The following is a 25,386-nucleotide window of genomic DNA, read 5'->3' as shown; positions in this document are numbered from 1 at the left end:
TTAACAACAAAAAAAAAGATTGACCAACAGTCGCGAAATATCATGAACACAATGTGATACAATCACGATACAAAGCCAAGTGAATGATGATGAACAGTTTGGCCAGTCTTGCTCTTGAGGCTCTGCAACGCTGCCACATGCTGGGAATATGTCATAATAAATCACATATGTTTTTAATATATAAGTAAAAGACTAAAAGTTTAAACATGTTTAAACATCAAGTGAATAGAATCTTATTGGAAACACAACAGAAGACGAACCAGACTAAATATATAGCTTATAGAATATGTATTGTCTGCAGCATTAAAGATTCATTCATCTTCATACCCAACTGATCTTATGTATATAATGATTGGTTTGATTATGAATTAGCTGTGTTACCTCTGGACCACCTGCCCAACATTTTAATTAGATTTTTATTTCGCGCACTTTCGCCATCATTAATTATGCTGTTGCGATTTTATTTATACTAATACACAAATAGAACCATTTCTGCCTCTATGGGAATGATATAGAACGGTATAGATTGATCGCATATACAAATTGGTTAGTACTTTACTTTATTTTTGTGCAAAATGCGCCATTAAATCGTATAAATAGAACGCTGAACAAGCGCACAGCGCCTGGGTCTGAGTCAGAGTCAACATGTCTCGAACATTAACCTCATTAGAAGAGCGTAAAATATTTGCATATTTAAATTGCGATCTTGTATATTTAAATATCTTAAACTTTCAAATGGCCGACTAAAACTGTCCATATTCAATTAAAAGGGCTGATTGACTTTAAAACCAACAATATACATTTAACCGAAGTGGAGGCTCGTCGTAGACACTTGGTTGGCATTTATAAGTCGATAGGCAGTAATCTATCGGTATCAACAGTCGTAGTAGAAACAGTCAGGAGCAGCAGCAGCAGTTGTTGCTACCAAAGTCAGTCATCAGCAGAAAGCAGTAATTACTGAGAAAAAACAATCTAACAAGCCACCCATTTTCAATAAAGCCTTTCTTAAATATACAAATCTAATCTCGGAAAACTACCGAAATCTAACCAAGGCTATATTGGTATACCGATATAGAATTATATTCAAAATATATAATACTATAGATTCTATTCCGATTGCGGTAAGTTTTTTCTCAAAATGTCTCAAAAAACTTCTGCAATTTTTATTAGATCGCAGATTGCATCTTGTGCTTCTTTTTTTGGGAAAGCGGAAGTGGGCGTGGTAAAAATTCGAAACAAACTTGATCTTCATGCAAAAATAACAGGTTGTGTCCAACAAAAAAACTCTTATAACATAGTGTCTGAGAGCTACTTAGGTGCTTATACGGTCGGACAGACAGGCAGACGGACATCAAGAATATATATACTTTGCTGTATGGGTAGCGGGTATAAATAAATATAATACTTAAAGGTGATCTCTATAACTAACATTACACATGTTACAAAAATACCTATTTACATTTTATTTATTATTATTTATAACACGCATTTTCTCCATTACAATCATTGTGCAATACTTTAAAAGGAATACTTGTAGGTAAAGCCTTTGGTATAACGTAAAATAGAACAAACATCTGTTTTGCGATTACTTAGCCCGAAAATATAAGAAAAGCACGGGGAAAAAGCCATAAAAAGTTCATTGCACTCGACGCCACCAAAATCAATGAATATAGTAGTTTGAGCAAATTGCTGAACGAAATCTAAATACATGTCATAGACAATTGAATGCTACTACAACAATCAGAAAACTGAAGACAGAAACACTGAAAGAAATTTTGCGTCATTTGAGTTTCAAGTTGCACGAATTATCAAAATCATTGCGGGTTTTTTAGACAAGAAAATTGGCCACTCCTCATTCCTCCCCCCGTCGCAGCTGTATGTCGCATATTTAAAAAAGACAAAAAGTCAAAATAAACTGTGGCCAATAAAAAAACCACAATGTGAGCCTTGACCATTGAAACGGACGCGTCGCGCAAGTGTTTCAATGTTTTAAAATCTTTTTATTTTACTTGATTTTTTGGTTTTGGTATTCGCAATTAAATTTGCCTGGCATAAAAAACTGCGTTAAGGCACATGTACGTGTATCTTTAGTTGTAGTGGTTTACATACACATATCTATATCTATCTACACCATAAGATTTGTAGTTTAGTTCTGTGCGTCAGCGGAAACTTGGCTGCTGTTGAAATTTCTCGCAATTGAGCTTTCCCTTTCTTATTTTTTTACTTAATTAGTTGAACAAATTGCAAATGCTCTTGTACGCCAGATATGAAAAGAAACCACATTATGAGTGAACGCCACGCCCACTTCCATGTTCTAATAGTCGTCATCACTATCATCTTCCAAGGGCAGGCGCACAGGTTCCTTGCTGGCCAAGGCCAAGGACAACTGATTTACATCTATGGACAGTGGCATTCTCATATCATACGCATTCTCCTCTGGATCGCCTGGATAATAGTCGAGAAGAACACGACGCATCTCGTAGCCCAGAGCGCAATATAGATTGTAGGCGGCAGAATTACTGCATCGCAAATACAAATCCACATACCAGGCGCTCTTCAAATCCAACATCTGAGCAAAATAATTCATAAGCAGAGATGCAATACCCAGACGACGATAATCAGAGAGCACTGTCAATGCGCAGACGTGTCCGTGCTGCTGAGTATTATCTTTGACACCGTCCAAAAACTTGCCGAAAATGAAGCCAACCAAGCGACCATCTGGAGCTGTGGATGCCGCTGCCAATTCTGGCCACTGAGCAATGTGACGCATGAAAAATCCGATGCGATAGACTTCGGTGAATGGATCGAAAACCAATGGGTTGAATGTGAACAAATCATCCAGGCGCATTTCCCTCAAGCAAGACATTGTAGCAACATTAACGGAAAAACAACTTATTTTATACGTTTAACAATAAGATTTTGATCATTTCAAACGAGTGAATATTATTTATGTAATGTTCATGAATTTCATCGAATTTTCAATACATATTGTCATTTCATCATAAGGCTACATAGGGCATTCATAAGTCTAACCAGATAGTTCATCGGCATTTCTAGTAACTGATGTCCAATAGAATAGAGATTGCCCAGTTTTGATTTCGGCTGATTTAAGCACTTGCGATTCACATCTCGAGTCAGCGGCAATCTCATTTCATAGCCGATGTCATCCCTATAGTAACGAGGTAGCTCACGCCAGATAGCAAAGCCCAAGGACATGTAAAGTCGAACAGCTTGAGCATTTCGTCTACGCACATAGAGATCCACGAACAAATCGTTTTTGAGGTCCAGCTTGGCTTTAAACAAGTTCATTAAAATTGTCCCCAGTCCCAAGCAACGATACCTATGATCAATGGAGAGAACACTGACATGACCATGGTTATTATTGAAATCAAAATGCTTTGTGTCGCCGACTCGATTATCACTGTCAATGATACGACAACCGATTAGAAATCCCATGATCTGTCCGTCAGGTGCAGTGGCCACTTCAGACAAAAATGGATATTTCAGAAATTTATTTAAAAAAAATTCAAGTGAGTAAACTTCGGTCAGTTGATCAAAGACAATGCGATTAAATTTAAATAGATCCTGTAACGCAAACTCACGAATGGCTGTCATAGTTAATACACAACGATGCACCAAGTATAAAATTTGATTACAATTGTTCTTAGAGCCTACGTAACCTCTGAAGTTTTTATTGATAAGAATTTAAAAGGCTATTCGAGCTGACGTCAAGTATATGAATTTAACATTCGATGCAATAAAAAAAGCTTAGCATACTTTGGGGCCGCATTAAAAAATAGACTTAGCAGAGACCACAACCACTTTTAACTACTAAGATGGGTCTTTAAAAAGGGAAATTTTTAGCACAAATTAAATCCGTATTAGGGGAAGAAATTATAATTTGATTAACACAAAGTGTGCCACACTTTAATGAAATTAATTATGGACGTATTAAAAAATACAAAGTATGCAGATTATACTGTTTATTTCACATGTCTCAATATATCACCACTTAAACTAAACACAATACTAGAGTTTTCATTTGATGTTCTTGTAGATCCAGGGCAGAAGCGAAGTGACACGTGTATAGACACCCGGATACTGTCCCTTGCCACATCCAATGCCCCACGAGACGATGCCCACTTGCGTATAGCGACTACCTTCGTCGACAATCATTGGACCACCAGAGTCACCCTGTCAGCAAGTAAACAATAACAATATATACAATAAAATGAATAAAATTACATCAACTGTGACTTACGCTGCAGGAATCCTTGGCAGCTTGACCGGCACAGATCATGGACTCGATGATGCCACCAGGCGCTGCGCGACCATATTTCTGAGCGCACTCGGAATTGGCCCAGATTGGAATGTCCACTTTCTGCAAAATCGATGGCTGTGGCCCATTCTCACGCAGACTTCCCCAACCGGCGACCGTGGCGACCTGACCGCTGTAGGAGCGCGCCTGCTGAGCGGCCGAAGTGGGCAGGCAAATTGGTTGAATCTCAGTGGTGAATGGCACTGGTTCACTCAGCGTCAAAATAGCAATGTCGTTGTGCTAACCAAGTAATGACATTAATTTATGCCATAAACCGTAAAGACTATAATGGCTTACCAATGTGCTAAATTCAAAGCCCTTGTGGCGCACAAGGCGCTTGATTCGACGGGAAACGTGTTGCACTTCAAAGTCCGTGCGAATGTTGTAGTCACCCAAGTGTGCAGTTAAGGCGGCCACATCCCAAGAGGTCATTCTAAATCAATAAATAAAGCCAGAATTACAGTTACCTCTTCATACATAAAATATGGAGTCACTTACCGGGCCACGCAATGTGCAGCTGTGAGAATGTGGCTGTTTGTGATCAGGCTGCCGCCACAAAACTGCTTGCCGGATTTGAATAGGACCGCAATCCAGGGGAACTCATGAGGACTGGCATTAATACCGCCTACAATACGCTCCTGATCCGGCGACACAGGATTCTTGTTGCCACACTGCAATGGCAAACCTTCTGCACTCACTCCGCCAGTTGTTGGTCGGCGCGTTGTCGTTGTGCTCCCTACCGGATAGCTGGGTCGCCTAGTGGTGGTCGTAGGTTTGCTGGATGGACGGGATGTGGGTCGTCGGGTGGTCAGCACTGTGCTGGGAGTGGAGGGATTCGGTCTTGAGGTTGGATGTGTGGGGTACTGATGACTAGGTGGATGCGTTGGAATCGGTGGCGGCCAGCCTCCAATTGTGGGTGGATGGGTAGGCAACGGTGGGGGCCATTGTGGCACGCCACCTGCAAAGGTGCCAAATGGCCATTGATATGGATAAATCGCAGTTGTGGGCGGTGTTACCGATGGCAAGGCAGCAGGCGGTTGCGGATGTGCCTGAGACTCGGGGGCACTGCCATCAATGTTGTTCATATCCTGGAAGTCGGGTGTGTCTTCAACGCTATTGATGTTATCAATTGGATCTGGATCGATATCCACAGGATCTGCGCTTTCCACTGGCTGCTCTGGTTCATATTCTCCTTCAGCCTCTTCCACTCTGTCAATCTCATCAGCAGATGGCGTAGGTTTCTCGGTAGTCGTTGTTGGTCTAGTTGGGGGCGTCGTTGTTGTAGGTATTGGAAAAACGCCAAAGGTGTTTGCATCCACATCCGTGCAGCAGATGCCATTGTTAATACGTCCCAGTTGATCATAAAAGTTGCACACATCCGCTCCTATTCCCAACGAGCTCTGGGGCTGCCATTGACGCACCGCTATAAATGACAACTGCCTCACGACCCGATAATACCGCTGGCAGCTGGCAATGCGAACACAAACCCCAGCCTGACCTTTGCTAGTTAGACATCTGGAGCCTTCCCAGGCGCCGCCGCCAGTCAGTCCAGCTTGCAGAATGAAGAGACTGGGATCGAAGAAGAATTGTCTCTGCTTTCGGGTTTGGTCAGGTATTTCGGAAGCTGTACAAGAAGAATAAAATAAGACCAAATATCTAAATGGAATAAAAAAACAGAAGCTACAGATACCAACAACCCATTCTCTTTAAAAGCAAAACAGTGTATGTAGTATTATCATTTAAATATACCAAATTAATATAACGAAAAAATACCACTTTACCGATATATATAGACAAGCATTTGGCATGTAAGTATCCCTTATAGTCTTTGAAATTTCGTTGTCCATACGGACAGACGAACATGGCTATATTGACTCGGCTGTTGACGCTGATCAAAAATATATGAGCTTTATAGGGTCGGCTCAAAGTTATGATACCCTTCTACACTAAAGAAAAAGTTGTTATTTGAAAATTTTTTATATTATATAGGAACTCTTCAAATGTAATAAAACTAAAAGCACTTAAATAAGTTGCACGTACAATTATATACATAATGTCAGCCTGTTGTTCTGCTCATAAGTGCAAGTGTAATTAAACACTTCAAATTATATCCAAGTGAATGCCGTTCTATAAACACAAATCCCTGACAGCTTGACAACTTGAATTCAGCAATTCTCCCAGTGTTTGACAGCTGTCATAACAATTTAAAATCCATCAAAGAAAAATGGGGCCATTAACAATAAACATAAAAATGTTTGCATGATTTGGGCCATGAGTAATAAGATCTTTCAGGCTTTCTACAGCGAACCGACAATATTACGAGTACACATAGAGATTCAATTGAGATGACTCACAAACGAAGCACTAACATTTTGGATTGGGAGTTTGGCATGCGTGCTAAAGTTTCCTTTGTAATATGCAAATGTCATTCACAAAAAATACTTATTCAATATGCGTAACGTGCGTTCAACGTGGTCTCCATTCCGCCTTACCCGAGACTAAAGAGAAAAAACACGTGCACATCAATCAACACATTCCTACTTTATGCACTTTTAAGTATCCACTTTAATAAAAGCTTAAATAGAAGACATTTATTAAGTGACTAAACAGAGGACTTACAGAAAATTGTTTCTTTTGATTATCCCCATTTATTTATGACTATACTGTCAAGGACTATATCGGTTTATTGATCTGATATAAAAAACAAATAAGAATCGAGACTTGACTTAAAATCTTCGCAACTCGAATTTCTGTGGAATGTAAACTTATTATTAAAACAACCTTATTAGTGCGCTAATATTTACAAAAACCTCACAAGCTCCTTATCTAGTACAATGTCATATGTGTGACTGATAAGATCGATGAATTTTAAAAATAAACAAAATTATTAGACATTATTATTATGGAAATAAATGGTCCTGGAGAAGACATAAACATATGCACATATTTGGGTGTCTTTATATTTGATAGTTGTGGAGATCTATATTTTCACACAAATTCAATGGATACTTCACAGAAACTTTTATTTTGATCAGAAATACATACCCTTTATGAGATAAAATAATTAATTTGTCGATTATCAAGAAGCCGTATGACAATAATAAGCACAAACGTAATTTCAGAACGAATAATAAAGATACAGTCGAAAGTGCTCAACTCTGAAATACCCCAGCAAAAATACTAAAACAAAAAATGTACAAAAGTCTACATTTGGTATATTGATATAGTACTACAATCAAAGTATACCAAAAGTGCAAAATATATCAGATTATCAGCCAAATCAACTATATCTTATAGTATCTCAGATCTAAGTGTTTATACGGACAAGAAAAAAACTTTTAAAGGATCGTCAATGCCATTAAAGGAGGCACACAGTTATAATACATTTCTACCCTATGGGTACCGGGTGTAATCATCAAGGACGAATATTAGGGAATAGATAAAAGCATACGCCGTTTAAATTCGAAAATCAAACAAAAGACTTAGACATTGAAGTAATGAGCTAAATGTAATAATAATATAAATATCCATGAAATATTATAGAATCGATTGCAATAAACAGAATCTTAAAAAATAACAATAATTTAATTTACTTAAAGCAAAATCAGTTTCATTATTATTAATTAGCTTTACGACTATATCTTACAACATAAGTTGAATACATACTATCTATGTATAAGCGATTTCGCATAGGGTATTTATGGTAATATGAACACTCCATAAACAAAACAAAAACTAAATGGCTCATTTAGGGAACTTTGGCTGAGCACATAAATCAAATGCGAGCCAACTATAATGTGGGCCACACGCGAAATGCTAAATAAATTAAATAAATGGCAGACAGATGCTAACCAAAAAGAACAACAAAAAGTGCCAGAGCCAGAGTTATAAATCCCAGAGAACAAAAGCAGCCTAGGCCAATTTTAAGAAGCTGCCAATAGACTTGACAAATATAGCAGACGAGCGAAGGGGGAATCTACTTACATAAATATGACAAGTGACAGTAGAAAGTTGCTTAGGGGGAGCGACTCGGCGGCAGCTGACAAAAGGAAATGTTGTCAATTGTGCGTTGAAAGGTGCGCAACAACATCAGAAACAGCAACAACATTAAGATAAAAATGGCACAGCAATTGTCATTCAGCTTGAAAAACGCTTAAGTTTATTGTCAATATTCTTGCTTTTGTTTTTTGTTTTTGTCATACACGTATACATTTTTTTTTAAGAAATGTCAAAATATTGAGTAATCACTTGAAGCGTGAAACTGGAACTCGAAGCGTGAACGAATGTTAAGTAAATATTGGATAGTTTGGTCTTCTTTTGTGGCTTAGGTGCTTCGACAACAGAGCGACAGATTGGCTAAAGAAAAGTGCTTTTGCTGGGAATAAACATCATCATCATACCATATAAGTTTTTGTCTTGTTTAGAGGCTAATGAACTTTCAAGTGATCTCAGTTTGCGGATCACTTTAAGATGGCAACACCCCCTAGCGTTACAAACTTATTAACTTTGCTGTCAAGATACTAAAGATAGTCACAGATAAGACCACAATGGGGGCAAGACACAAGTTCAAGGTCTACATCTTCGACTTGTTCCTTCTGCGTCCCAGACAAGTCACAAATTAAACTGGATTAATACGCAGTGTGATCATAGCTCCAACCATAGGCAGAGGCAGAAACTGAATCTGAAAATAAACTGCAGGCGAATATGCAGCTGGGTGTCAACACTTTATGGGGTATATAAATTAATAGGGTTTGCCAAACCCCACATAAGTTATTTAATCAAATTAAAACTCAATTTAGTCAAAGCTAATGCTCAAGAAGTATTCGCTCTGCTCAAACTGTATTAATAGGCTTATGTCGTCGACTTGAGGCGTGATTTTTTTTATGTGGCTACATCAAAAGTGCTGCCTAATTGTCTAATTGTTGGCAATAAATAAAAGAGCACAAGTACTCAAGTTGCGGCCATTGACAGGCGACAAGCTCGGCGGAGCTCTAAAAAATACGCCTCCACTGTCAGATTTTGATGTCGACTTTGCAAGTAATAGAAAGTTGGCAGAGAACACAATTCCAAACTGGTACTAAGGGCCACCACTCCAAGCGGGAAAAGGAGGATGAAGAGTGTGATACATAAAAAAGTTGACATTTTCCCCATTGTTACTAAATAGTTTGTACAATGCTGAAGGTCAAACAAGTAATGTTGACTGCGTGCCCAGCATAAATTTATCAGCATTTTTATAGTAGTCCAATGTCAACGAACCTTCCGGATGACGTCTAAAAGATGATAGCAGAATTAGGCAATGATATGACAACAAACGCACAGCAAGAGTGTAAATATTGGCAGATTTGTAAACAAATTAAATTAAGTTTTAAAAGTATAACTTTTCACAAATATTTCCTTTTTGTTGTTTTATTTTTACTTTTAATATTTCAAAAGAACAGAAATACAACAACAGCAACAACTTTAAACGCATTAAATTTCGTTAGATATCCAATTTGTTAAAATTCAGTTGCAAGTTTGTTGTCTGAGTCATTTGTTTTTCTCACACAGAATTTCACTTTTACTACAATTTGGGAGCTTTACTCACCATCTGCAATAGTCGCAAAATCTTGATCGACTGTAGCATTGACCACGGCCAAGGTCTCGAGAGCCTTTGTTTGTTCAGCTTGATCAGATAGGGTCGTTGTGGATGGTCTTATCGATGGCACATCCTCGGCTAATGTCGTTTTAAAATGCAACAAATGCACACAAAGTAATAAAATTCTCAAAAATGTAAACATTTTCGACCGCAAAATATTTTTATTTATTATTTTGCGCTATTTTGTTGTTGTTTGCTGTTTTGTTTCAACTCGAAGCGGTGAATTGCAGACCATATATAAATTGATATAATATAGTATATAATCACACTCCGATACGCGTCTCGATACGTTCTTTTTAAAATGCGACGCACGTTGTCCGATGGCATTCACCTGGACGGGCAGACGACTGCTCGAAAAGATATTCTCGTCTGGATCTTGGCTCAGAATTTGAATCGATAACGTTGCCAATTCCCGCGTCTATTAGAAACAGGACCGTTGGCCAGCGAGGTCCGCGAGCTTCTGAGCCAAGTGATGGCAACACAGTTTGGTTAACAGCTATGAAGCTACCACTCGACAACGCCAGCGGCTCCGATGACAGCGACGTTAACACCGACTGAGAGCCAGAGACTGAGACCATGGCAGAGACACAAGTAAAAGAGACAGACACAAAACGCAGACGAAGTCGGAGACTGAGACTGAGACTCAGACTGTGCCGAAACGTCAATTATTCACGCTCATTTTTCGATACCTGATAGACGAAGTATTGGCCGTGTTTTGGCTACCTTTTAACCAACTCGGTGTTAACTTCTAATGTACACACGCTTCGTTTGCATTTGTAAACTAGTTCTATTAATGCCTACGCCTTTTCCTGCTCCTGTGCCAGTTTGTTCTCTTCCTTGGCCGCACACCTGGCCCACTGCCCCCATGTGGCCAGCTACAACCCGATTACGCACATTGCTCCACATGCAGACGGACTGGGATTCCAACCGAGAACTGCAAGTTGTATGGCTGCATAATAAGCATTAAAAAGCCAACAATATCTTTGCTTTCAAGCCTTGTCCACATGCTTAATGTGCACTGTCAGAAAGTTCTCATAGAAACTATTTAGTTTTCTACACACAATTTCCAATTTAATTCTTTCTTTGGTTCTTATAAATATATCGTATAGACTTATAGAAATTAAACAATGTAAAGACTTTATTTATTTATTAATATATGTTTCCATATTTTTGTCAAGTAACAAATGATTATAAAATGTTACATCTTGCAGAAGTTTTGTCTCTTTCGCAACCTACAATGCCTTTGTGACAAATATCAAATTTAGATACCATAATTACATTTTTAGACACACTGACACCTGAATACGCGTAAGATAAAGAATATAATATATTATAGGGTATTTGTTAGTCACACATTTAAATGTGCTCTTAACGTCTTAGCTGTTGTCATTACCCCCAGGTTATGCGCAATAAGAATGCATTCAACTTTATCGACAGAAATACCATTCATGATTTCATTATTAGACCGAATGAAACGAATCAAAATCAAGTTAAAGTCTATTGTCATGATATGCGAGGGCGTTGTGAGAGTAAGAATATCGCAAATTAAATCAATTGTTGTCAAGAATTGGCCAGCTCTCGTTGTTATCCCACTTGATCCGACTTTCAAATAATGGGCAACTGCTTGCCAATCTTAAATTAATGTATGATGACGTTTTAGAGTGACACTGTCATGGTGGCCTCAACCTTTTTTCGGCACATAAAGCAAACATGAACAATTGTGTTTGTGTATTTCAATATTTCGCCAAATAATTGTCTGTAATTGGACCCCGAGGCGCAAATTTCCTGTTGATTGATTGTAAAAGCGTTATCCATTCTCCATCGGCCATTTGGGAGTGTTGTATTTTCGAAAGCAATTCACAACAAGATCAAGATGAAGAGACAGTCGGAGAAAGACGTGAATCCAGTGACCACGCACATTTGTTCCTTATAGTCTTTTTTTTGTACATCCTTCGAATATCCAAGCGAAATATATTGTAGTCAAATAACCTTTAGGTTAATTATCTGTGATGCCGAAAAGTATGCTATAGATGTTAAGATTCCAATACTTTTATAATGCATACTTTTAGGTATATAAAAAATGAACAGTTGCTTCAAAACCTATGGTTGCCAAGACACCCACAAATAAATTGAAATGTAAGCAATTAATTAAACGAATTTAATAATTTTGAAATGCTTAAACTGAGTGAATTTTATAAATAAATATCAATTTAGTTTAGTTTTATGTTGCGTTGTTGAAGTGACAGTTGGTGAAGCAAGTTAACTATTTGGAAGCAGCATTTATAATAACTGATAATTCGTATATAATAACTAATAACTAACTAGCAATACAATGCATATAAAAGTTAAGAATTGAGCCCATATTACTGAACCAAAAGTTTCTCTATAGGAACCGGGGCGAAGAATTCGTTGATGTGCGTGACCAAAATGGGCGCCCATTGTTCACGAGTGGCAGGAATTCCCACACGTGTTATTTCCGGTAAGTTCTCATTGACCAGATTCAGGATCATAGCATCTGCAAGGCAGTTAAAGATCAAATAATATTTCAATTACATTAACAATTGCTACCCACTTAAATTACGGTCCGAAAAGATGCCGTTGGCTAACACGCGAGCACTGCCCACATTCACATTCGCATTTAGGCGATGCAGGCTAAGGCGCCGGCTCCCATTAGGAAGGTCCTCGATGTGTCCGTCAGTCAACACCGTTGCCTTGACGTTGTCTGTAAATTGGAGTAATATTAGTATAATGTGCCACTTCCTTTGGTTATTGAACTACTCACCAATAGTTATGTTGAAAGGTCCCTTAGGCACAAGGCGCAGTCCGCCGAACTTCACATCAGCCTTGAATTGTCCACCAGCCTTCAGCTTGGGCAGCTCCAAGCCCAATTTAATGACGAAACCATTGTTTGTAAAATTGGTGGCAACTGTGTTCACCTTTAACCCGCTGATGCCGTTAATTTCCATGTTCTTGATGAGCAGGCCACCTTGAACGCCATCGTTAGAGTAACGGAAGATGCCTCGCTGATAGAAATACGGATCAATCGAGCCCATGTTAAGCTCCTGCAAGCCCTCAGTCTTCAGTTTCGGAACAATCAACTGGAAAAGTCCACGAATGCATTCATCCAGTCCGGGTGAGCTGAGGCTGCAGAAAGCATTGCCCACACTCGATGTTGCTGCTGTAACTGTGGCGAAAGTGGTAGTGAGATTAGTGTTAGCCGAAAGCTAAAGAGTCAGTCGATTAAGTCACGGCCAGACTTATAGCATGCGTATTAAATTCAGTCAGGCATGCATCATTGCGCCAAGCGCAACCAAGCGAGACAGAGTTCAAATCTCGCGATCACAGCCTTTTCCCCTTAGCTGTAACTTTTAAATTGGACCTGCCTGTCGTTAATATTTTAAGTGTGCATTATCTTGGGTCTGTGTGACAGGTGACAATGACGTGTAGCATTCAAGGTCTTTCTGGAGTGGGTAATTGGAGTTTGACGAATTAACATCAAGAGAACTTTATCCATTTAGTTATTACATTTAACATTGACGTCAAGAACTTTTAAATGAAAATATCACATATGCAGTGAACAAGTTATTCACTCCAGTTCAGATTGATAATTAAACTGGTTTTTTATAATTAATGTCATTATAAAAAAAATGAACAAGGGCAGCACAAAATAAATCTTCCTTTTAAAAAAATTTATATTTTTTTTTAATTTTTGACAATTTTGAAGTAGGCTTAATGTGTTTGGTGGTTTTTAATCATAAAGACCCCTTTTTGCGAAATAGTCGTATAGACTTTACGATTTTTTGCGCTATTAAGTTTTTTGCAATGTTATTCTAAAGTCCGTCACTTATCATTACGTAACTATTTTAGTATACTACTGTTGTATGTATGTAATTTCTAAGAATTTTTTCAATGAAAGCTTGATGACATGATAAAAGGAAATATAAAAAATATAGAAGGATGTATACTAATATCAGTGTGTAAAATCACAAAGAAGCAAGCAAAGGTTATTATAAAACATAAAATGACATTCAAGTCTAGATTTTAATCTTCTAAGCGAGTCTAAAGTAAAGGTTGCAATTAAATTTAATAGCTTTAAAATTATATCAAAAAACCAAAACAAGTCCATAAATACCAAGTATTTATACAAAATGGCTAATTACATCTAAATAACCAAGACTTAAACTTTAATTTCCATACAACTATTAAGACTTCAGCCATGATGCGGCATAGCAACTTGAAAGTCTGTAAAATTTGTGCCCAATTTGTAGTACTTGCGTGTTGGATTTTCGTAGCTTTGCTGACAAGTTCAATGTCAAAGGTGAGCTTATAACTCACAACTCGACAAAAATGAATCGACGTTAATGCTGTCAACACTTAAAGGGCTTTGTGTTTATATGCGAGTCATGCAAATTTCACACGTTGGTAGCAGGCATTGAAATTGAGTTCGTTGCCTAAGTCATTCGTTTGCATAAGCTATAGTGCAAATGTCAATAAATTTTTGGCGCTATTGTGGCGCGGCATTTTACGCAATTAGAGCCAAATGTTACAATTACAACTTCCAGCGGTTCCATTTGAAAAGTCCATTTGAAGTTAGCGCTGCTTTTATTTTTTTTCGATTGATGTAGGTCAGTTTTAAGCTCTTGTGCTTTTAAGAAATGCGTACAACAGCAGCCGGTTTTTTGTTATCTGTTTCTTTTTTGTTTAGTCGATTTTTTTTTTTTTTGCCTCGCCGTTGACGTGTTGACTTTTCGCAAGAGGCCGAAACCGCAGGTTGGCAATGTTTGTATATCGTATAATTTATTTTTTGCTCTCCCTCTTTGCTTAAATTAATGAATGCAATTGGAAATGAATAAAATAAACTAGTCGTGCGGTGGCTAAAGCTGCTGCTGTTGCTGTTGCTGTATCTGTCTGCCTGTTTGTTTATTCTGCAACTTTGTTTTGCATAATCGATAAATATATTTATCTGTATTTTCGCCTCAGAATTTATATTTGCACAAGATCTGTGAGCTCGTCTCATCGTTCAAATTTCGACATTCACTTTCTGAGTGTTGCCTTTGTTATTACTCTACAGCGCTTTTATAACTTTTACCACACTCACTGACATACGCATTCACACTCACACGGGCTCATAAGCATCCACGCACAACGCAGGTGAAAATATATGTCAAGTTCAAATAACGAAGATTTTTTATTGCTGTCGCAAAAGTGTTAAAAGTCAGACAAACAAAAAACGTAAAGTTAAATGCATATGTTTAAAAAATATTTTTTTAGTCCATTTACTTGTTAATTTCTAAAGTAATTTGGTTTTTCTGACTATTTGTTATAAAACTGTCTGACTTTAAAATTATTAAAAATTGTTAGTGGCATATTATTATTGTAGCTAGTTACGAGTATTTCTTTATTATGTTCTGTTTTCTTTATTTGCCTATATAAAATAAATAAATACCAAAACCGGAAGGATATATTTTCATATTTATATAAGTATCTGAGAGTCAATCAATCACGATGTAAGCCCTCTTGCTGTTTTCTTATTTCAAGGTTCGAAGGTAACAAAAAACTTTATGTAAAGTTAAAAACTCTACAGTGAGTCATGAAATAAATTTAACAGGCAGATCACACGAGAAATAAGTGAGTTGAATATAAAATTCTCCTCCGCTATGAGTCAAAGCTGTAGACCAAAATAGTGCGACAAGAATTTTTTATGAAAGCACTTTAAAAATAGTCAAAACAAATATTCTAAATATAGCATATTCCAAATAATATATACACATATGAAAATAACTTATTTTCACTTTAAATATCGTCAATATTTGTTAAATTTATCTCTAAGTATTCATTTATTATAAACTCTCATCTCTCAAATTCGTAATCGTGCATTTCCGTAAATTTGTACAAAACAACTTCGCAGATACGTCAAAAAATAAAATATTAAGATATTTGTCACCAACTGGCGAGTGAAGTGTAATTCACTTTTGATCTTATTTTCAAATCGACTTTTGATAAATCAAAGAGTGAGGCAACAAACTTGTTGCACCGTAACGCTTTTTGATTTGAATATCAAGTTCTTGTCGCTCTGTTGCATAACATATAGTCGCGCATATTCATATATCTACCTGTCTCAGGCAAATCAGTTGGTGTCCCCTGTGAGGCGAACACTTGATCGGAGGCGTCCACATACTCCGCCTGCTGTGGGTCGCCTGCAGCGGATGTGGGTACCGTAGCGGATGCGACACTTCCGAGTCCAACTGCCGCGATGGTCAGCAAAATGTAAAACGCTTTCATTATTTTGTTTTTTTTTTTTGGTTTTAGTTGCCCCTTGACGCTGATGTTACTGTTGTTGTTACTGTTGGTTGTTGTCGATGATTTGAACAGCACTTTTACACAATTGGCAATATAAACTCGTTTTAATTGATTTTTTCTTTGTCGCTTGATTTAACACAAACACATCTACACAAACGTTCATACACTAACGTTGGCAATTTTCGTTTCGTTTTTTTTTTTTTGCGTAATTTTTTAAAACCGGCTTCACTTTTGTTTCTACACGAATTTTACAGTTTGTTGTTGCTGTTGTTTTCTCGGCTAACTGCAATTGTTGCTGCAATTGTGTACATACATCTATCCACACAATACACACTCTCACACACCTACACACTGTTAGCCAATTGCCAAAGCACAGAGTAAACAAACTTCTGCAAAAACTTAAAAAATCAGCGAACAATTCCGTTGGCCGCCCGCCGCTTGCAAATCTTGAAATGAGCGCTGCATAAAACTCACGTTTATTTATAGTTTTCGGCTCGAGTTTTTTGTTTAAGTTTTCCATGAGCGCGCTGTCAAAAAACAACAACATAACCAATTTCGAAGGCTTTCGAAGTTGGCGCTGGCTGAGCTTTCAGTTAAGCTTTCGACTGTTGTCTGTGAGTCGTTGAGCTGTGGTTGTTGTTGATTTGAGAACATGTACGCTGCCACAGTTTTAGCAGCACTGCACTACACACATGACTTGACACAATTGCAAGCCATACTCAAATTTGAGTGTTAGCGTCTAGACACTTAATAGAATGCCTCTTAACTGATAGCGTAAGTGTGTGTAATATTGTGTACTCGTAATAATTTATACCAACTTCCTTCTCTTTTCATACAAAATAACAACTAACTTTGTTTGTATATTGTACATACTCTTATTATAATATTTGTGCATACATATTTATGTTAGCTGTCAATACCTTACCAAACTAAACTTAATTAAGTTAATACATATTCATACAAATTCATTTTCATTCATTTCATTTTAATTTTAATTACACAACAACAATTTCATAATAACAATAAGAATACGTTATTATTGCAATCAATTATACTTACATTTTATATACTCTAAACAAGTAAGAAAGTGTCAGTCGGGTGTGCTCGACTGTGTGATACCCGCTACCCATAAAAGCAAAATAGCGCTATATTAATTTTAAGAAAAACCTCAAAAATATAAAAATATAAAAAGGCTTTATTTAGTATATTGATAAAGTACTACATTGAAATAATACCACACCGTACAAAATATACCAGATTGTCAGCCAAAGCCGTAGCAAGTAGGCGTTTTAGCTTTTCTAAGTATAAAAAGTACATGTAATTATCATAATTAGTCTGAATGATAAATTTTGTTTTATTGCTACTAATTATTAGCGCAATTATACATTGAAAATAATTTTTGATTCACAATTAATGTTTATTACATATAAAACCTCGACAAATATCAATTCCGCTCATATTTCAATTAATAGTTTAAGAACATTTATTTAATTACAAACATGTTAATGAATTCAGTTGCACCCACAAAACGTTGCAATGTAGTTGCAATGAGGAAGCTGTCGACATTCTGTAGATTGCGCTTCGAATGCCGAACCCAGTTACAATATAAGCAGAGCAGCAACAGATTGACAAGCACTGAAGTTGCCCACTGCATTTTAAATGTAGGCCATTTATAAATCATTTGCACCAATTGCTCCAGAAACCTCACAAAGTGGAGACAACACATAAATTGTCGCTGCGTATCTTTTCAAGGTAAACAACACGTCGTTACTTGGGGAGTGAGTTTGTGACGTTGAAAAAGCTTGTCGATTAAAGCAAGTCATCACTTCCGACGACGATGACAAACTTTATTAAAAGTTCAGCGATTCTAATGGTCCGTATGCTTCTTTCTTGCCCGCACGGGCTTTAGAGTGCCATGCGACAGCCGTACGTGTGACTGGCATATCTATTTGCCATAATAAAAACAATTTAATTGATATGCCACACACATTATGCAATTATATGCCATGCGCATAAATGAATCTGTGCACTTTGTATATTATTATAATCTAATTTATGGCATAGTTAACGCTGACCTGTGGAAAGCACTTTAGCTAGTACAATATATTACCAGCTTAAGTACTTACGTTTTTTAAGAGTGCAACCTTTAAAGTTTGTTTTGATTCATAAATCGTAATGGAAGTCCAATAAAAACAATAATAAGTACACACCAAGTTCGATGGCCAACTAACAGGGCTTTTAAAACGGTTTTTAATTGGATGTCGTAAATATTTGTCAGCTGGGTTCAGAGTTCCTTATAATAATAACATATGTAAATACATTATATCGTAATATTTTCCGTTTAAATATGCAAACGCCAATAGAGCTGACGAGTATAGCTTAATTAAATCTAGAAAGATTTCATCCATACAAATGTTTATACCCGCTACCCATAGGGTAGAAGGGTATTATAGGTTTGTGCCCTTCGGAAACGAATGTAGCAAGCAGAAGGAGTCTTTTCAGACCCCATACTCTTAATCACTATTCTTAATCACTAGATCTCAGAGTCACATATAGTAATAACTACGCCTACTTAGTAGAATATTAATACACTAAATATTGCCTTTGGTAAATTTTTGTATTTTTGCGTTATTTTATTTTGGTACTTTTAAGAGTAATATCGCAATGTTTTGCTTTTATTCAAAATGGGTAGCGGGTATCTCACAGTCGAGCATTCTCGACTGTAGCTTTCTTACTTGTTTTACACGAGGCTGACTGACGTCAAAGTATACTTCAAACTGTAGACAACCAAACTGTTTCTTTATTGTAATCATCTTGCTCAATTTCACTTTAGTGCATGCACTTGGCCCCTCTATGCGATTGCACAGATATACACATGAGCAGAGGAGATAGATAAGTAGCTTAGATAGACAGATAGCCGTTTCAAGGTCAACATGTCGTGCACTTAACCCCATTTGCTGGGTGCACACAGTCCGAAAGTGGGGGGCAGTTACAAAAAGTGACTGAATTTTCGTTTTGTTTTTTTTAGGCACATAGTTTGGTGTAAAACTGGGGCATGACCAAAACAATAAAAACCAGTTACAATGTGCCCCTGTAAATTGTGCATGAACGAAGGGCGAACTGATGACAATATAATTACGGGTGCGAAATCCGTTTTAATTGAGAAATTTGTATTGTATAGTATAAAAATATTTACTAAAGACAATCACAATAAATGACAGAGATTTTGTTTTGGACTTGTAGGTTAATCCGATCTACTGGTGAACTCATCGATGGGGACCTTCAGCAAAGCCTGGTTGATCAAACGCAGCAGAAGTGGAACCCAAGACTTTCGAGTTTCGGGCAAAATTATGCCGTAGATGTCGCGCCAGTAATTGTTGGCCACATTCAATGCAATTTCGTCTAATTTAAAACAAATTTCTTAGTAAGGATTCGCAGAGAGCACTTGGATATTCACTTACCCAACTCAGGGTCTGGGAAGATGCCATTGGCTTTGATGATCATATCGCCAATCTTTGGATTCGCTTCAATGTCGGTAAGTCGCAAAAACCTCTTTCCATCATCCTTGGTATAAATTTCGCCTTCTGTGTTCACAGTGCTCTGCACATCAACTATAAGAGTGAAAACAATCATCAAATTATTTCCTCAAATATCAAATATAATTTGTACTCACATAAGGTCAAGTTGAATTTTCCTTTGGGCTTCAACTGCAGTTGATTCACGTGCATGTCCGCCTTGTAGTCACCAAGGATGTTAATTTTGGGCTGGTGGCTATAAATTCGTAGCTGGATCTTATTATTATTCCTCTTGACATCTATTTTTTGAATTTTTATCCCAACAATGCCGTAAAGCTTGACATTCCGTACGGATATGCGGCCATTAACAGCTCCACTCGAGTACTGGAAACTCAATTTATCGATAAGAAAAGGATCATACGCCGGAATATTCAATTCTGGATCTCCATGCCGTAATCGTGGTAGAAGCGTATTTATAATCTTTGCTATACAATCGCCAGCTGCATTAGTATCCTCCGGACATTTCTCAAACTCAGATGCTAAAAAAAAACACGTTATGCGGATCGTATACGTAATGCTTTTCAAATAAATACACACCATCCAAATATTTGGTTTCCGCGGGCACTGCATAAGCTTGATAGACCAAAAGGCATAATATAAGTACAATACACTGTGAATTCATATTGCGGAAGGTCCTTTTTTAACTTATCCTTAGAAATTATATGTTTCCAACTAAATAGTGCTACAACGCGGACGCCCTCAAACTGAATCGCTCGAACGATAGTCAGTGCTTTTTTATTGTCAGAATTAGTACAAAGCAATCACACATTGAATAGAACAACTTTAACTAGTTAGTCGCTTCAACTAATCGTGCTAATATATCAACTGCGCTACCGACAAATAGACATCAACTGATTGAAAACCGGCTTTGTCACATATTTATAATGCCGAATCATTAAATGGAAAACGTCTAAGTACAAGTATTACCCCAATGACCCCTTCATTCCGCTACTTCAATTCGCGTTGACAATGATTTGCATTAGTAATTTTGATAATTAGTTATCGACAATAAATATCGCTTTATTTCTCATATAATTGCCAGAGCCATTCGAAGGGCTCATAAAGTATAAATTTGATAATATAATGATGATAAGTTCACTTATTTAAATTCGATTAGGTCATACTAACTGTCTAAGTGTTTCCGTCTTGAATAACTTTTGCTAAAATTAAGAATATAAAGTGCTGGCGGCTCAATATACGAGATGACAGAAAGTATTAGACGTAAGCGAAATAAATTTCTGTTGACATTGCTGCTAATCGGTGATCTTTGGATCCTCGTATTGCGAGCTATATTCAAAGTTATGCTAATATCGTATCATATTCTATTACAATTTATAGGCGAGTAGACGGATTATTTGTGCGCAAAATGGAAATAGATCTACAATTATAGTATACACTATAAATTATCTCGCTAGACTTGAACTTGAGGTGGAAAAGGTAGAACGCCTTTGAATTTAGTATTTATCTCTCTCCACCTTTATTTGCCAGTCTATTCATTTCTACCTTCCTCCCAGTCCTATGTATTTTCGTTGTTCTATAATTAAAAATATAAACGTTTTGGAAACTGGGTCATCTTCCTTTTCCTCTACAATTCGAAAGAATTTTGTTTTGTTTCGATACATTTCTTTAATTTATTTCGATACAAACTAAATTAACACCTTGAGTAAAACAAATAACCAAATAATACAATCGCATATGGACTAAGGAACGAGCACTCGTAGGCACTCTTATTTTTTCACATTGAAGACCAAATCAGTTCTTGGTGACAATCAAATCGAAGGGCAGGGCATCAAAGAAATCATTGCCCACTTTCAGCAAGAGGGGCGACCAAGTGGCCATTGTCTCGGGCAGCATAGCTTGATACAGCTGGCGCCAGTACTGGTTTATAAAGTCTAGTATGACATCATCTGAGAGTGCAATTAATTTGATACGACATTAACAATAGTATTTAATTATGTTATGCTATACTCACTCAACGCTGGATCAGGCACCAGACCATTGGCATAGATGCGCATGTTGCCGACTTTCGGCTCAGTCTCAAGCTTAGTCAGACGCACATAGGTATGACCGTCGCGCTCGTATAGTTCGCCCAAGGCGCGCGTTTTCATGCTGACATCGGCTGAAACGTCGCAAAGTTAATTATAGTATCGCATCGCATCGCATCGAGAGTATATCGCATTGTGTGTCAGACTTACTCAGGGTAATGTTGAAGGTGCCCTTTGGAGTTAGCTTCATGTCATTCAATTTGATGTCCGCCTTGTAGCTGCCCTCCGCCAGCATCTGCGGCACATGGCTGAGCAGATCTAGGCGCACACGCTTGTCCTTCTGTCGATAATCCACCTTGTCGACAATGCCCTCGCTCAGGCCGTGAATCCGCACATCTCTCATCGCGATGCGACCCTGAAGAATACCCGAGTTATAATTGTACGAACTCTTGCCCAACTGGAAGGGATCCATTGATGGTATGTTCAAGTCGCTAATGCCATATTTAAGACGCGGCGTCAGCTCCTGGAATCCTTGTTTGATGCACTCATTGATGTTGTTATCGCTTTGGCTACAGGTCGGTATATCAGCAGCTGTTTGCAAAGCAAAATAACGAAATGAATCTAATGAATCAATCAATACAATACAACAACAAAAATTACTCATGAGTTCTGCCTTGACATACTTAGAAACGCATCTCATATCGTCTACAATTGATCTATGATGTTTATGTTCAGAACGTGACATTTCAGTCGAGAATTTCACTAGTGTGTTTTTTAATCGGTGTCGCACATAATTACCAGTAACTCCTATCCCCTAAACTCCCCTTCTCGACCGCGTCACAGTCGCTGAATTCAGTTGTTATTGTTGTTGCTTAGATCTTTTTTAAGATTAGTTGAACAATTTATATGACAAAAAGTTCACAATTCAATTGCAAGCGCTTTGCCTGAGCATTGACTGAGGCGCATATCGCGCATTCGCATCAAGTTTGTCACTTAAATCTTTTATATTGAAGGCTTTTTGCAATGCTCGCTGCGGAAGAGGAAGGCCATTTAGCGGAAGTAGCAATTGCCCGAGACTTGTTTTATTCACTCAAAAATAGTAAACATCAGGCTGAGCTCAAGTGAATACTCTATTTTTATACCATTGTGCCGTGAATTTAATGCTTTATCAACCTTGACAAAGCCCCAAGTCCTCATTCTATGTAGCTCTATTAATTCGAAATCTTTACAGCAAAATCTAGCATGTTTTTCATTATTTTCGCGTAACATATGTCAATTGCCAATTAAAGTTTTACATATGACTCTCAAAATGTTGCAAAAACACTTTTTCTATGCTAAATGAAAAATCAAGACATTCCAAAAACATGACTGCATTTCATTTCTATGTTATTATCGTTAAAATTAGATAATTTAACAAATAAAATAAAAATAATTTACTAATTCTATACGTTTAATAATAAATAATAATATAGAAAAGAATGATATCTGCGTCAATAGAATATTAATTATGTTATTAATTCCTTGGATTCTCGATTGTCTGCCCAATTAAGTAACATCATCTATTAACATATTGACACAAATAGACATCAATTGTTATTTAAAAATAATAATCGCTCGCCTCAAATATTATTGTTTTCAAACCATTTTAATTTCGGCCTAACAGTTGAATAAAGTATGTAACTTTGTTTGTTACTCAAATTGTGATAACTAATGAGAAAGTTTACATGTTTCACACAATTGTTTCTGTACAATGTACTTAAGTGTTATTACTGTTATTTATCTGTTAATTTAACAGTTTTGTTGTTAATAATACTTAGTGTTTTGTTCACTTTGACGCGTTTACCCATTTGATTACATGAAAAGGGCGTGAAGGGTTTTTAAATTTAATTTGTGGACACAATAAATATAATATTAACTATCGTCAAATATGTAGTAGGCGATGTGTGCAACTAAATAAACAACAAATATATTGATGTGAAATTGTAGCTCTTTGTGCATTTTAGAAAAGATTAGCGAAAATAATTTCCTAAGAGATCAAAATTCACTTCAAAATGCAACGCAAATTTATCTCTGAACAATTTGAAATTGATTTTGTTAGGGTTTTAAAAAATACGGTGTAACTATTATAGTTAGAGTTTCCATACAATGAAAAAAAACTTGAATGAAAGTTAAAAGCCTTAAATGTGCTTTCATGGTAATGATTATTAAAAATCTTATTTCTCAGACAAGGACTCAACATATTAACGATGTTAACAAAATAAAATACTTAAATGGTTTATTCCCAAATTAAAAAGGATGACAACCCAAGTAAAATCCGTATGAATGCTTTTAAATCAAATGACTTCGAACACAAACTCAACTTGATTTTTTATACTAACTAAAGTCCTTGCAATACTCACCAAGTTCTTTAATAGGCTTAAATTCAACAGATGGTAGTACAATATCATCGTCAAGTGCGAAACACAGACCGCACCATGCGACCAAAACGAATGCACTTAAAACACGGGTCATTTTAGATGATTATTGTGTTATAGACTTTCCTTTATATATGATTGGGAATTTATTCAAGGAGATGTAACTTCGTTGTTGCTTGACGCGGCACCCCTGTGTGGCTCATGCAAATGCAAAACAGAATCTGAATACCACCTTCATGGGGAGCTCGGTATTTATGGCAAATTTTGCGATACTGAGGCAGACCTGAACGAGCCGGCACTTGTGAATAATAGCCTCCCCTATAAACCTGGAATAGAGTCTGTCGAGGGGCGGATAACCCAAGTGAGACGAAAATAGCTTCAAGCTAATGACGACAACGCTGAGAAGCAAAGACTGACTCAGTAAACGAAAACAAAGCAAAGCGAAGCAAAATAAAACGACATAGCAAAATCAGTAGCGAAATACAAACGACATTATTATTATTCCCTAGACAAAAGTCGTGAAGTCGGATTAGTCTCCCCCTATTATTCGAGCCCATTTCACTACCGGCAGCTGTCCAATTCCGATGCGCTCCAAGCCGTTCGATGTTTCCTTGTCACAGAGGCTGACACTTAATCGCCAACCAGGCGTAGAGTTGAGCCCATTGAGTGTATCATCCCGCTATAGTCAAACTAGACAAGCAAATACTATATACTTTCTAAAGTGCTGTAAGACTTGAGATGTCTATCATATGGTTACAATTCAAATAGCTGATGTACTTATTATCGTTTCTCTTCAGTGAGAAGTCGTTTACTATTACTTGAGTTCAATATTCCATGTCTAGACTTAAGAACTGTGCAAATTAAAGCCAATTTGAACAGTATTCAAATCAGGGGCTGTCATTCACTGAATTTCTCAGTGTACTCGTCTCACTGATAACACTATACAACAAAATTGCGCTTTGAATATTTTCGATGGTGCTGAATTTGTATTATTCAAATATTATTTGTTAACTGTTTGAATTGCCTTATTACCGAAAACAACAAATTAAAAAGAAAACTAAACCACTTAATAATGATAACATTTTATGGAAACCTGAATGTGAGTTTGTTGAATAGCGCTAACCATAACAAATCTTTGATGTGAAATCTAAGTGACGCA

The 25,386-nt window shown here is 37.0% G+C and overlaps 7 protein-coding genes across 7 annotated transcripts in view; 1 reads left to right on the top strand and 6 right to left on the bottom strand.

Moving 5' to 3' along the window:
* Positions 1–1,927: 1,927 nt before the first annotated feature.
* LOC127565166 (N-alpha-acetyltransferase 20) lies at positions 1,928–2,982 on the bottom strand. Its single transcript, XM_052002469.1, has one exon. The coding sequence runs from the start codon at positions 2,864–2,866 to the stop codon at positions 2,315–2,317; it is 552 nt and encodes a 183-aa protein (XP_051858429.1). The 5' UTR covers positions 2,867–2,982; the 3' UTR covers positions 1,928–2,314.
* Positions 2,905–3,741, bottom strand: LOC127565165 (N-alpha-acetyltransferase 20). The gene has a single exon (XM_052002468.1). It carries the CDS (start codon positions 3,613–3,615, stop codon positions 2,992–2,994), a length of 624 nt encoding a protein of 207 aa, XP_051858428.1. The 5' UTR covers positions 3,616–3,741; the 3' UTR covers positions 2,905–2,991.
* A 227-nt stretch (positions 3,742–3,968) lies between these two features.
* On the bottom strand, positions 3,969–10,423 carry LOC127565164 (serine proteinase stubble). The gene is made up of 5 exons (XM_052002467.1): positions 9,903–10,423; positions 4,817–5,942; positions 4,616–4,751; positions 4,262–4,558; positions 3,969–4,194 (listed from the first exon to the last, which is right to left on the bottom strand). Exons 1-5 carry the CDS (start codon positions 10,093–10,095, stop codon positions 4,039–4,041), a joined length of 1,908 nt encoding a protein of 635 aa, XP_051858427.1. The 5' UTR covers positions 10,096–10,423; the 3' UTR covers positions 3,969–4,038.
* Positions 10,424–12,097: 1,674 nt separating this feature from the next.
* LOC127565198 (uncharacterized) lies at positions 12,098–16,705 on the bottom strand. The gene is made up of 4 exons (XM_052002689.1): positions 16,067–16,705; positions 12,736–13,137; positions 12,526–12,675; positions 12,098–12,468 (listed from the first exon to the last, which is right to left on the bottom strand). Exons 1-4 carry the CDS (start codon positions 16,233–16,235, stop codon positions 12,317–12,319), a joined length of 873 nt encoding a protein of 290 aa, XP_051858649.1. The 5' UTR covers positions 16,236–16,705; the 3' UTR covers positions 12,098–12,316.
* A 2,672-nt stretch (positions 16,706–19,377) lies between these two features.
* Positions 19,378–20,631, bottom strand: LOC127565200 (protein takeout). Its single transcript, XM_052002703.1, has 4 exons — positions 20,366–20,631; positions 19,927–20,307; positions 19,715–19,864; positions 19,378–19,655 (listed from the first exon to the last, which is right to left on the bottom strand). Exons 1-4 carry the CDS (start codon positions 20,448–20,450, stop codon positions 19,498–19,500), a joined length of 774 nt encoding a protein of 257 aa, XP_051858663.1. The 5' UTR covers positions 20,451–20,631; the 3' UTR covers positions 19,378–19,497.
* A 798-nt stretch (positions 20,632–21,429) lies between these two features.
* LOC127565355 (uncharacterized) lies at positions 21,430–24,448 on the bottom strand. Its single transcript, XM_052003412.1, has 4 exons — positions 24,213–24,448; positions 22,024–22,404; positions 21,801–21,947; positions 21,430–21,735 (listed from the first exon to the last, which is right to left on the bottom strand). The coding sequence occupies exons 1-4, from the start codon at positions 24,322–24,324 to the stop codon at positions 21,581–21,583; spliced, it is 795 nt and encodes a 264-aa protein (XP_051859372.1). The 5' UTR covers positions 24,325–24,448; the 3' UTR covers positions 21,430–21,580.
* The window catches only part of LOC127565354 (thymidylate synthase), a 97,249-nt gene continuing 96,098 nt past the window's right edge, over positions 24,236–25,386 (top strand). The window contains exon 1 of the mRNA XM_052003411.1: positions 24,236–24,245. The gene's annotated coding sequence lies outside the window, so the exon portion shown is untranslated. The remainder of the gene's footprint in view (positions 24,246–25,386) is intronic.

Source organism: Drosophila albomicans, chromosome 2L (assembly GCF_009650485.2).
Source record: "Drosophila albomicans strain 15112-1751.03 chromosome 2L, ASM965048v2, whole genome shotgun sequence".
NCBI lineage: Eukaryota > Metazoa > Arthropoda > Insecta > Diptera > Drosophilidae > Drosophila > Drosophila albomicans.
Note: the sequence above shows the minus strand (reverse complement) of the source record. Positions and strands in the feature narration are given on the sequence as shown.